This window comes from Eubalaena glacialis, chromosome 1, assembly GCF_028564815.1.
Source record: "Eubalaena glacialis isolate mEubGla1 chromosome 1, mEubGla1.1.hap2.+ XY, whole genome shotgun sequence".
Taxonomy (NCBI): Eukaryota; Metazoa; Chordata; class Mammalia; order Artiodactyla; family Balaenidae; genus Eubalaena; species Eubalaena glacialis.
Window position 1 is genome coordinate 194,958,589 of NC_083716.1, and position 13,526 is coordinate 194,972,114.

Here is a 13,526-nt window from a genome sequence, read left to right on the forward strand (position 1 = left end):
ACTATTTTGTTACAGCTGACTGCTTTTGTAAAACATTACCTATAATAAATGATATAACTGCATAGTCTCAATATTTTATATAGTCTAAAACAATTTCCAATGGATTTTCTCCACAAAACGTTTTAATCTCTTTCATCCAACTCAACTCCTCCATATATAACACCGTCTTCAGACATTAGTATGAAATTAGTGCTACCCTTCCACAATGTTTCTGGGTTTCTTAGCTTATTTAATTTTGCTAATACCTATTTGAAATGTGACAATAGATTGAAGAGGCTTTTCTTCTTTTGTATAGAATACTATATTCTTAAATTATACTAGTGAAATATCACTCCTTTATTTTTTTTAAAAAGTGAAATTCTACTAAAGCACTCAGTTTTCCGCATTCCCCTGAGATGAAAAGGAGTTGCACTACCCCGCTACACTGAAGATGATGGTGTTCTTTGGCTCAGAATGTAGGGGCGCTACCACATGGGGTTTTCTTGACATGAGGTTACAATCTTTAAACTGCTGCACTGTATTGGAATCCTTCCTAAGACAGGTTTTCTCTCTGATATTTGTGTATTGCCTCTTCACAAGCCGCCCAGATATTCTTTTGTCATTTAATTTCTGTATGCATTACTGAAGAAACTTAAGGAACAAAATGACTTTTTAATTTTATATCTGTGACAAGAACATGAGAAAACTGTGATCTTAAATCCTCTAGATCTATAATGAAACAATGTTCTGCCATCCATTTACCTAATATACTTCCTTAAAGGATTTGATTAAATATAAAGGTGACTTCATTACATTCACATTTTTTTCATACAGAAAAAACGTGATTCATTTTTTTTCCTTTACCATGAGATAACAGCAAATGCTCTGCTCTACTTCTTCCCTAAAACAACATATTTCCCTCACTAAAAATGAAGCATTAAATCTTGATCCTATTGCATTGCATTTCCATAGTTCAAAGGAACAATAGTTATATATTTCAGCTTTCTCCTTAAAATAAACTGTCAATGCATCTCTCCTTCAAACAGCACTTCACTACTTACTGTGCACTCCAGACCAACCATGATGTGAAATACAAACAATAAACCGGATTTACTTAGACCACTTTTTGAAATATTAAATCAAATATTAGATTTAATTAAAAGGCAAGAGATATTTTGAGTTCATAATTTGCTAAACTAAGTGTTTCACCTTAATTAGCTTTCCAGGAAAAGAAAAAAGGGATAATTATCACTAAGGCTAAAACTTTTCTATAATTTACTTTATTTTTTTAATCAAAAGTTAATATAATCAATGTATTAACAGTGGCTCAATGGACAGAATCAAAATATTAACAGTGGTTCAGTGTCATCTCTTTTTTAATAGTATAACGGCTATTGTCAGGACACAGCATGACAACTAACAGCAAACCATGTCATACTGAACCAGAAACTATTTATCAAATATCAGGAACTATTTCCAGGAAATGTTGACTGTCTGAGCAACTGTAACTACCTGCTCTTACCTGAGAGGATCATTCATGTCTGAAAATATATTTTCAGTCTGATTGTCTGATTATCCTTAGAATTGCAAATACATTCTATTTTTAAGGACATAAAGTTTGTTAAATGTCAATTTCTGGAAGGATATTAAACAATCCTTCTTTACATTTCACTTATTCAGCCTCTTTATCAATGAAAGCATTAATGACGATTCATCATGCAGTAATTTTCTCACCCTTAACATCTAGCATATTGAGAAACATTTGTCACACCTTTGGCTACTCTGTAAAACTTTACTTGCCTACACTGGAATGAGGTCTAAGGCAACTCATTAGATCAGCATTTTAATAAAAATAAACATTGCCTATGAAATAAAAAGATAATAAAGATAAAGAGGGCCCCACCGCTTAAAGCACCAATCTCATATGCACAATAAAAATGTGTCTTACTTCATTTTCTCAATAATGACTATTTTTTGGCTAGTTCTAATTCAAGGTAAGCAAAATGAATATCTGTGGTCCATCAGTGTCAAATCTCAGATCTCATCATTCTCCTAATCCTGACAACCACGGAAACATGAACCTTATTTTTAAAAGTTCAGGCAAATTCATACGATAGTGATGATGTTGATTCCTAGCCCAGTTGCTGAAAGGAATGATTTCACTTACTCTTGCTCCATCATTTCCAGCTGTGCCTTCAGCACCTTTCTCTCCTATGCCACCCTGGGAAAACATACAAAACACCATTTAATCATTTAATTGTCTTTTTCCTACACTGGCATGGAAGCTTCATGAAAGCAGGGACTTCTCGCTAATGTTCACAGCTGTATCCCCTTGAGCCTAGAACAATGCCTGGGCCTAAACATTTTCTAAGTACACATATACTGAAAGAATGAATGAATGAATGACTTGTGACTTAGGATGGTAGAAGTAAAAGTCTGCCCAGGAAATCATTATCAGTAGAAAGTGTAAATGGATGAACTAAACAAACCAAACTTACTCTGTCACCCTTGGGGCCAGGAGTTCCTGCAATGCCTCTTTCTCCCGGCATACCTTGAAGACCTGGTGGGCCTGTATCTCCAGGGGTCCCAGTTGGTCCTGGACTGCCCTGAAATGAACCAACAATAAGTAAGCTCACCTATATATTAAGGTTGAAACTATATGAAATTCCTGTTTTGGTAAATCAAAAATAGTAGAATCTTGGCAATTTCATGTGGTTCAACCTAGTGCTTATATTTTTCATTTGGGAAAATTGACTCTGAGTTCATTTAAAAAAAATCAGATCTTGCTGTTTTGATTGTTGGTTTGTTTTCAACATTCTCTTTGGAGAAATTGGGTACCAATTCAAATAAAAATGATAGAATTGCCTTTTTATTTTCTTTTTTGGCAACATCATAGGGATTCTAATAAAAAAAGAAGACATCACATTTAGAGAGTATTCCATTCTCTCTCCAAAGAACCCATGATATGAAGCTGGCTTTCAGGCTCATTTAGTAATTAAATTGAAGCACATCTTCTGCAATCACTCTGGCCCTTGAAGGTGATAAGGGATCTAATATTATATGATCATGAAAAATTCTACTTCAGTTGTTTGCACTGAAGTTGGCCACGCAGACTTCTACCAATTTTAAAACAACACCCAAAAGGAAATGGTACTGATTTTTGCCTTATAATGTATTGTACTTTCAGATTTCAAAAATGACATACTTTCATATATTAAGTAAGCAGAACTGTAGAAACTGAGACAAGGAAAATGGAGCATATGATTAGGAAGACATCCTAATAAATTACGCAATTTTCGATTTCTTGCCTCTGCTTATTAATAGAAGTCATTAATAAAAGTTATATAAATAAATATTAGAAACAGGTTTGTATATGAGAATGTATCACTACTTTATGTAGTGATCAAAAATCCCATCAAAGAAGAGATTCTATTTTACCTGACTCTTTAGTGCCAAAGAAAAGCCAAGTAGGTGCTCATTAAATATTTGTTGAAGAAATTATATAATCAAATATTTGTAAAAACAAGAGAAATAAATAAAATAAATAATAATAAATCCAAGCACCATTATGTGTTTATTGAGCAGTAATTTTAGAGCATTTTAAACTACTGAGCTCACTACCATACTTACTTTTGGACCATCAGGACCGTGCCCTCCAGCCATTCCCTTCTCACCAGGAAGTCCGGTTATTCCTGGTTCTCCTCTTTCCCCTGGATTTCCTCGTTCTCCCTACACAACACAGGAATGTCAAACAGTCTCAGTGCTTGGTCTGAAAATGGGTTAAAAGTGTTCCTGGAAATGTGAAAAATGACTTCTACTGGGGAAAAATTTAGAAATGAGCAACTATTAAGACTCAGTTTTCTAGTTTAATAAGAAATGAACTTGAAGTAAGCGTATACTAGTTTCACAGCACAAAATATTTCTCATAAGATTGATTTTCATTAAGTAAAAAACTGTAACAGTTAAAGCCCAGTTTAAGATAAAAGATGCTTTTTCAAACTGAAGCCAATGGACACAAAGTTAATCATGAAGAAGAAGAAAATACTTACTCTAGGTCCTAAGGGGCCAACTGCTCCAGGATCTCCAGGAACTCCCTATAAAATACATTTTTTTTAAATGAAAAACTTTCAACTGAACTTTAGGTATTTATTAGAAATCTTTCCAGATCATATACCTAATTTCTTCTAACATACTATTAGAAGTCTGACTAAGTCCATAATATTGAAGAAAGAAAAATGTTTACAATTTTATAAACAATGGGATATCATATACATTGGATGGAAATATTTTTCCAGAAAAATTTATATTATACATGAATGATTGATTTTTGGCAATGCGTTCATTCAAAATATTATCTCACAAAGATATTATTTTTAGCAACAATAAAATACAAGCAAAAGGCCTTTTATTTCCTAATGGAATGTGAAAAACTTAACAGAGGAAAGTGAAATTAAAAGCAATGAAGTACTAATCTTTTAAATAGAACCAATTCAATTCAATTTAATAAATATTTCCTGAACATATAATATAGACAACACACTCTACTAGGAATTGTGAGCTCAAACTAATGCAGTCATGACTACATTAAAAGTTTGCTCTTAACTAAAGGAAAATTTGTCATTTAAAACTTCTCTGTTTGATAAAGACAGTAACTATATCAAGTAGGCCTCCAATCTTGTCCCTTGAAATGATTATCTTCACTGTGGCACGATCTTCCTAAAACCCAAACCTAATAATATTTCTCTCTACTTAAAAGCCCTTCATTAGCTTCCCATTACTCTAATAATAAGAACAAACTAGACTCAAATTAAGACTTTCCAGAATCAGGCCCCTGTCATTCTCCAGCCTCATCTTCACCCTCCTCAAATTGTATTTCACATTTCTGACCTACCAAACTTTATTCAGTGCCTAAATTTGATCAGCAAGCCTTTGCACTTGCTGTTTCCATTTCCTGGAGTATTTTCTTACCTTCTCTCGTCCCCACTTACCATCGTTCTTCCTTCAGATCTCATAAAAGATACTATTTTGTCCAGGAAACTTTTTCTAAACCCCAATGTCTGAATTAGGTGCATCTTCTAGGTTTACATACACACAGTGCCTCTCTTACCATAGCATTTAGAATATGCTACTGTTGTAACTGACTTTCTATACTCTTTGTCTCCTAGTAAAATAAAATATAAGGCAAGGTCCGTGTCCATCTTGTTCAATTGGTTCAGGCCAAGGCTTAGTAGAGCTTAGCACAGAGTGCTCAGCAAATATTTTTGAATAGTTAAATGAATGAATAAATCACTCAAAGAAAAATAAATTACACAAACCTATGTGCTGGTAAAATGACAGAAATAAAATTGTAAGTTTCTGTTCATAACCATTTATGAAGCCTCCAGTAAAATGTACAGTAAGACATATTTAGTGATTAAGAACACAGTATAAGCACATGACCTGGGTTCAAATCACATCAGCTGTGTGGCTTTGGGAAAATTACTTAACATCCGTGTGCCTTATTTTCCTCATCTGTAAAATGGGCATAATAATAATAATAGTACCTAGTACATAAGAGTTGTTTTGAGGATTAAAGGAGATAATTTAAAGCAAAGCAGAACAGAGCCTGACACATAGTAAGTGATATTATGTTAGCAATTTTTAGTTTTGCTATCCTTATTATTTAAACACTTACCTGATCACCTGGCTTTCCACCTTCCCCAGGAGGCCCTGGAGGACCAGGAAGCCCCTAAAGCAAAAGTAAGAATATAAAATTGTGACTCTGTGGAAATTTAATAGGCCACCAGTGTTAACAGTTCACAATTCATGGAGCTCCCTGACTATATTTTCAAGCAAAAGACATTATTTAAACACAAGTTAAGCAAAGCAAAATGAGAAACCTACATCCTCTAACATAACACAGCAGCTAGTCAGTTCGTAGGTTTAGATTTTCATTTGCACACCACTTAGCAAAAAAGAGGTAAGAATATAACAGTAGGTTCTTTATATTTGTGGAGCTTTCAATGGCTCTGAGAACAATACTTTAGGCTGCTAGAATAAATATTGAAAGTTAGTCCTGACAGTTTTTTCCCCAAATTATGATTATCTATGCTATTAATCTACCATCATATTTAATTAAATAAATCATGAAAATTTGTTCAACAAAAAATTTTAGACACTGTGTCAATAAAATTAGATAAGCCTTAATATAGTTAAATAAATCTTATTGAGATATTAAGAACATTTTATGATTTATAATTTGTTAATAGGTTTGGGGTTTGATCAGTTGTTCAGGGGAAATCTGTTCCTTCTCTTTGAGCAAAAATGTTTGATTTTGTCCAAATGTCTATCTTATTTACTAAAAGAGGAATGACTTCTTTGAAAATTGTAGAATTTCACATCATTCAACCATATCTTTTTATAAAAAAGCATTTTGGTTAGGGGAAGAAGAAATGGAAGACCGAGTCAGTGCATACCTGAAAGCCAGTGGGGCCTGGAGGGCCTTGCTCTCCTCTCTCCCCAGCTAGACCCTAAGTCACGAAGGAAAGAAAACCATGAACATCAAGAGCCAGATCCTTCTGCCTGCTTCCTACTTGTGTGAACCACCAGAAGTATTTATATTTCTTTGTATTTCTTCCAATCACAAGTTTTTCACTTTAGCCAGATAATAAACTAGTCCTAAATGTCACCTAATGGTACTGTTTGAAGTCCCTGATGGTGAGAAAATATCTTCTAAAGCCAGCGAAGAAACTGATAACATGTGCTCATTTTTTATCCAAACATAAATGTTTGGAGCCAACTGTAAAATTGGGGGGGAAATTGACTATTGGCATGGAAAAATCCATTACTTTTATATGTCTAATCTAAAAGGGTAATTAATGTTTCCATTGTAGTTTGTTTCTCAGTGTTATAAAAAGTATTAATCAAACCTTCAAAACTAGAATAACTAAAGAAAGCAAAGCTAACATTTTAAAAAAGATATTTAAATTGCCCCATTCCAAAACAAATAAACATGCCATAATATTTCTGATAAACACAATTTTAAAATCCTAGGATGAAAATATACCTCAAAGGTAAATATTATTCCTTTTTACTCCATCCAAAAAAACAAAAACAAAAAAAATGCTTAAATAAATTTCAATAAGACACAATATTAGAAAAAAAACCTGGTATAATCGAGTATTTATATATTTTAAATAAAATACAGTATAAAATATTTGTCAGACACTACTTTCCTCACATAATTTTCAACTGTGATAACATAGAGATGATGAGGTAGCTTTTACCATCAGCATTTCATAGAAGTTTAAAATGAAAAGACCAATAATTCTATTTAAAAAGGCAGAAGATGCTAGCACAGGAATCAAAAGAAAAGATATAACTGAAATTCTTCCATCTTGCACTTTTTATTTACTTCCCCCTGAAACCTATCCATGAGTAAAGTCACAGACAAACATCACTGAAGAATGCAATGTGAATATATTCTCATTAAAAATTACATACCGGGGGGCCCACAGGACCGGAAGGACCAACTTCACCATCTTTTCCAGGAGCTCCCTAGCATCGCAGAGAGATAATTTATGAGGTGAGACCATGAGAATTTGGGTAATTTCATATATATTTTTTTCTTTAGCAGAAAATGTGTAGTTACCCTCTGCCCAGGAACACCAGCATTTCCTGCTTCTCCAGGTTTTCCAGGGTCACCCTAAAGAATCAATGCAAACTAATTTAAATTTCAATCAGTTTGTTATAAACATGTCAGCTCCAAGTGAGGATTATGATGAGATGGCAGCATTATATACTGTACTCACACTGCTACCTTTGGGGCCTGGAAGACCCATACTCCCAGGCTGCCCTCTGATTCCTATGGAGCCTGGAGGACCTGGCCGGCCATCCTCTCCTGGAGCACCCTACACAATTGACAGGAGCAAGGTAAGTTTCACATAAGTTCTCACTGAATGTTACATCACCCAAATTGTCACTTGCCTTTCCTTACTATAAAAGTTATGTAAGTTTTAAATTAAGTTACGTTTTTATTTTAGTGAATCAGGACAGTTGAGTGTTTAAAAAAACTGCTGAGGTATTTGAATGTTTAGAACAGAGACTTTATTCTTATTCTATACACAAGCCTCATCTTTATGTCTCTTTACATTCTCATATTAATAGGAGAAATCTTCCTTCTTTCATTTACTCTTGTTTGTGGTAATGAAAACTCAGGACTTCCATTTCACATTTACTGTATAAGGGAAGGGCCCAGAATATATGAACTGTCAAATTTATACCTACTTATCTCTTAAATATATAAAATTGGAAGGATATCAAGAAATGAGAATGTTGCTAACAAATTCCACTAATATTAATAAATACATCATGGCAACTTTTACACTTACGTCAGAGAAGCAATTACAATCTCAAGCATTTATTTCAATACAATGTTATCAATTTTTGGTCATTTTGAAAATTCGCAGATCCTTAATATTTGCTTCCAGGAGAGGAAGGTACATTTTAAACATGTAAACATGATTAGCATCCACCTGATCAAAAATGTTAACCTTAAATAAACATCTTACCATTGAAGTTGCATGTCTATGGAGAAATATTAATGGTGGTGGACTTTTGTTTAAATTACTTACCAAAGGTCCAAGTTTTCCTTCAGGACCTTGAACACCAGGATTTCCTGTCAGACCCTAAAAATTAAAAGCAATTGTCAGTTTGTTGCTGACCTGCAACTGGAGTAAAGATTCTAAAGAGTAAAAACAGCACTGCATTAAAAAGATCCAGTTCCGCTTTGCAAGGCCCACTCTCAGTAGCCTTAGGCTCCTCTAGACAAACTCACAGGACCATCATGGACCTCACCCAACCTGGCTTCAGAAGGATACAGGGCAGACAACACAACATGCAACAAGGCATCACGTGTGGGACTCTCCACTGGGAGGAGTCCTCACAGCACAGCCTTCAGGGCCAGACTCTAAGCCTCCCACAACGGGAGGCCCGATGTGAGAGAATCAGTCTACGTGGTGGGTGCAGGAGCCACCCTGGTTTGAAATCTCACATAACCGATATTTGTAACAGCACCTTGGACATACTATACTGGTCCCAGCAAGGTGAATGCCCAGGTACAAGTCCCTGCAAACTCAGGAAGTCCAAAGCTATGCCTCTTACCAGTTTTTTCAATTCATTCATAGTCCTCCAAGTCCAAATGCAGTCTACAATCAGGGATCATTTTTACTAAAAGTAATTGAATGGTCATTCAGCTGGCATTCCACCTTTATCATGTGTCTAGGGAAGAATATCGAAGATATTCATCGAAGATGAACCCAGTGCCTGTTTCTCACATAGAAGGAGAAAGGGTTGTAGGAGACTTCTACTCATATATCTAACACTGGGTTCAGAATAAAGAACTTATGTTGAGCCAAATGTATCTTTCCATGAAGCTTTTTGTATAATCCTTTTCTCTTTAAGGGGCATTGTTGACAACTGAATATAAGGGTAATTCCATAGCTCAAATGAATTTTCAAGCGACATTTTGTTAAAATGAAATTTGTCAGGAATTCTCTGTGCTAAAAGTCACATAAGTTGTTCATCAGCAAGTAAAGAAAAATTATAAAAATTGATAAACAGGATTTTTTTTTCATATCAAGTGGTAAAATTATTAATACATACCTCTTTGAATACAGGAGACTAGAAGTTACTTTTTTTTTTCTATACATGATAAAAATAGCAAACCATTCATTATTTTAAAAATAATAAATCAGGTCAAACCCAAAGAAAAAAACAAAGAAATGTTCCAAGTCGTGAAAGCAAGCTATTAAAAAAAAAAACAAACCTTTAAGAAACCTTTAATGAATTCTCAGGAGCATATCTCCTGGGTTGATGTAGCAAAAAACTGCTGTGTTCTTACCCGAGCACCTGGAAGCCCAGGTTCCCCCGGACGTCCTGGATCCCCCTGACCTCCTTTAGGTCCTGAAGAACCTACAGGACCCCTCTCTCCTTGAGCCCCCTGTTCCAAAGCAAAGCAGAACATGTCAGAAAAAAGGGAGTGCAGGGAAACAAAAGCAAGCATATATAAAATCCTTGTTTTACAAATCAAACCACTAGTATAACATAAAAGAGTTTGTCAAAGTAGTTACAAAGACTTCTTTGTAAACCATGTCACTTCACATTTTGTTCTCATTTGGATTCCTTGTAGAATAGAGGTTTTTCATCATTAACTAATGAAAGTTGTGTTTAGAGCCTCACTCCAATAACTTAGATTTAGAAACCCCCAAATTTTGAAAGAGTCTAAATTTCTAGATAAAGGAAAAAATATATATCGGCTAAAGGAAAGATTTATGGCCTATTCTTCTCAAGAATGTCCCTGGAAAGTTTGAAAACAAACTCCAATACACCTCCAACCATCGTCCTTCTCCCCTAGGCCTCTATAATGAAGAAATTGCGCAAGAGGTATTTGGTGTTAGGAGTAACATCTGTGTCCAACTCTTTGCTAGATCTGGACCCATGTGGGCCAAGGCTAGATCACCATGCTGGACAATGGCATCTTTTGCAACACTACCCACAGGAGTGTCAACCTTGATAGGATAGCCTTACCTTTGGTCCAGGTAAACCATCAGAGCCTGGAAAACCACGATTGCCAGGAGCACCCTACAAATGACCAAAATGTGATTCTTAATTGCAGATGTTTTTGTAATATATAATGAGTGGGTGATTTTTATTCTTAGTACTATAAGGTTTTAGGAGCTATGATCAACCCAACACAGCAATAGGTATGTATAAGAAAAAATAACCTGACTATACAGAAAGACATTTTAAATTTTGAAAAATATATGTAAGTACTGAGCCAAAATTATTCAAATCAAAAAATATTTTACCACTTCATTGTAAAATTAAACATAGAGAAAAACTGATACATAGATATAGATACAAGAGGCAAAGAAATGGTACCATCTACCGCAATCAAAATGTCAGCGATCGCAGGCATTAGTATTGTCTTTGATGTGAAGCCCTTTGCATTTTCTGAGGTTCCATACAAAAGTAAGGTGATATTGTTATTCTCCCTTTCAGACCTGTTTCATTATAGGCCAGTCACAGCAACCTTTTCTGGTCTTTAAAATCACTAAGCCCTTTCTGCCCTCCTGGATTTGCATTCTTTTGTTTCCTCTGCTGAAAAATGCTTTTTCTCTCAAGTTTTCTTGCTGGCTCATCCTAATCTTCAGATCTTAGCTAGATGCCATCCTCTCAAAGAATCTTATTTCCTAACCACCTAACCTAATGACACACTACTGTCATAAGTTACTCTCTACCACATCACCCTGCTATTCCCTAAGTGTATATGGCACTTATTAAAATGTGTAATTATATTTTTATTTACCTGTTAACTTGTTTATTGCTTACCTCCCCACTAAACTATTGCTTACTAGCCCCCGCATGAAGGCTGGGACCATAGTATTCTTGTTCACTGATGTATCCCAAGCACCATATATCAAATTGGCATAGAGCAGTTGTTCAGTCAATATTAGATGAATGAATGAATGAACAATGATTAGACAGTTGGCTCCCTGAATTCACAGGTAGCCATACTGAACTGTGCAATGCACCTGCTAGCAATTCTCTTAATTCCTCTAGTTTTCCTCACTATCCCAAAAGTTATTCATGTAATTCCCCCACAACTATAAGAATTTATTCAATCATTCAAATTTTACCCTTTCTCCCATGGGGCCTGGAGGACCAACTGTTCCTGGATCACCTCGGGGACCTCGTTTGCCTTCTTCACCAGGTGGGCCTATTGGACCCTGAATACCATGTGGCCCCTATTGAAAACAGAAGGACAGATACCAGAAAGAGCCATTTGACAAGGGAGTTACAGTCAAAAGATTCATTTAAATAAGTCAGTCACAAATTTTAAACTATATTAAGCAAACTATTTCCATCCAAAAGTATTATAATTCTCACTGTCATTATTTGAAGTACTTGAGTATTTTGGGCTTACACTTCTGGATAATATTCATGTTCTTCTTATCATTTAAAAGAAATAAAACCTTACCGGTTCCCCTTTTGGGCCAGCTTCTCCTTTGAAACCTGGAACTCCTGGATCACCCTAAAATAAAAACATTGATAATTGTAAGAACCAAGATATTTATCCAGCCCAACCTGCTTTAATTATTACAGTGAATGGGTCTTGAAAATTTTCTGCAGCTGAGACTGTACTGAATCAGCAGTATAATAATTTTTCTAAATTATGCAAATCTTGTAGAATGTGTGTGAAATTTTATAAAATCCAGTATAGTTAGGTAGTAATTTGTATATTTTACAGGGGTCTTCAAAAGATTTACTTTTAAAATCTTGTTTTTCATCATGCATAGTAGGATAATTAGAATTATTCAGTTATTATTCCAATTTGATAATAAAAATTAGAACTAACAATGACAACTTCAATAGATAAATCTATTTAGGGTCTATTTTAGGAAATAGATTTGTTCACCTAAAAGCAAAATAATTTTATATTTATGTTCTATTTATTGAGATTTGACAACTTCAAATACGGTATTTTATCTTTAGAGTATTCTAGAGTTTTGGGTATGTGTGTCTTTATAATACCAATTGTACTGTAATTTGTGGGAACCAGATTGCTAAATTGAGAACATGATAAAATCAAATGTAAAATACCAACAACACGCATGTTTTTATAAATTTGTCACTAGCATTTAAAAAGGATTTATCAGCATAATCAAATTACTTAGATCAGGATCTAAAATATTTGTTTTAAGTAGTACTAGGAAACAAAGTTTTGTTATATATCAAGCTAAAAGATACATAAGCACAACTTCTCAATGTGTTTATTTCTTAAGAACTAACTGTAATATTTTTACCAATAGATAAATATACGAATATAAAATATACAAATTTATACAAAATGTGGAAACTCATTCAATATAAACAACATGTTGGAAGCACTCTTCAAGAATAAATCTCAAGAAATAGCTGTTGAACCCATTTTAGCCAACTTGTCATTATAAACCCCCATGAAAACTCCGTATTTCCCCATACTGGCTTGCAAAGTGTCTCCATATTTGTTATGCAACTATTTATAAAATTCTATGAGGTGGATCATGAAGTTAAGACCTTACTATTTTAAACAAAAGAACATTAAAATTTAACATAGTGCAATAATTTTCCCCTTTGAATTTAAACATGTAAATTGTACATTAACATTTGGCTTCCACTTTACAAAAATTCCTACCTTCTTTTGCCTCATTCAAATAAGTCACATTATCTATGTTTCACTGTTATCTCATTACATATTATTTCTCTGGCGATCTTAGTTGTATTATACTAATGGATGATAATTCTTTGATGGACATTACCGGTTGGCCTCGAATTCCTGGAGGTCCAGTGCTACCCTGAGGTCCTGGAGATCCAGGGGGCCCTGCTAAGCCAGGAGGACCAGAGGTACCCGGAGAGCCCTATTGGAATGCAAGAGTAATATGATGAGCAGAGACCTAGGCACAAGTCTACGGTCACTGTCCAAAGGATTGTATCCATCTGAACCTCATGTGGCATAAATGAAGTTA

General features: G+C 34.6%; 1 protein-coding gene across 2 annotated transcripts in view; it reads right to left on the bottom strand.

Moving 5' to 3' along the window:
• Positions 1-13,526, bottom strand: part of COL5A2 (collagen type V alpha 2 chain) — a 361,901-nt gene that overhangs the window by 21,437 nt on the left and 326,938 nt on the right. For both annotated transcript variants that reach the window (XM_061185762.1, XM_061185753.1), the window contains 15 exons: positions 13,320-13,418; positions 11,999-12,052; positions 11,658-11,765; positions 10,546-10,599; positions 9,860-9,958; positions 8,592-8,645; positions 7,770-7,868; positions 7,610-7,663; positions 7,462-7,515; positions 6,435-6,488; positions 5,654-5,707; positions 4,029-4,073; positions 3,610-3,708; positions 2,478-2,585; positions 2,147-2,200 (listed from right to left, as the gene is read on the bottom strand). In XM_061185762.1, the coding sequence (XP_061041745.1) occupies positions 2,147-2,200; positions 2,478-2,585; positions 3,610-3,708; positions 4,029-4,073; positions 5,654-5,707; positions 6,435-6,488; positions 7,462-7,515; positions 7,610-7,663; positions 7,770-7,868; positions 8,592-8,645; positions 9,860-9,958; positions 10,546-10,599; positions 11,658-11,765; positions 11,999-12,052; positions 13,320-13,418 (1,089 nt within the window). The remainder of the gene's footprint in view (positions 1-2,146; positions 2,201-2,477; positions 2,586-3,609; positions 3,709-4,028; positions 4,074-5,653; positions 5,708-6,434; positions 6,489-7,461; positions 7,516-7,609; positions 7,664-7,769; positions 7,869-8,591; positions 8,646-9,859; positions 9,959-10,545; positions 10,600-11,657; positions 11,766-11,998; positions 12,053-13,319; positions 13,419-13,526) is intronic.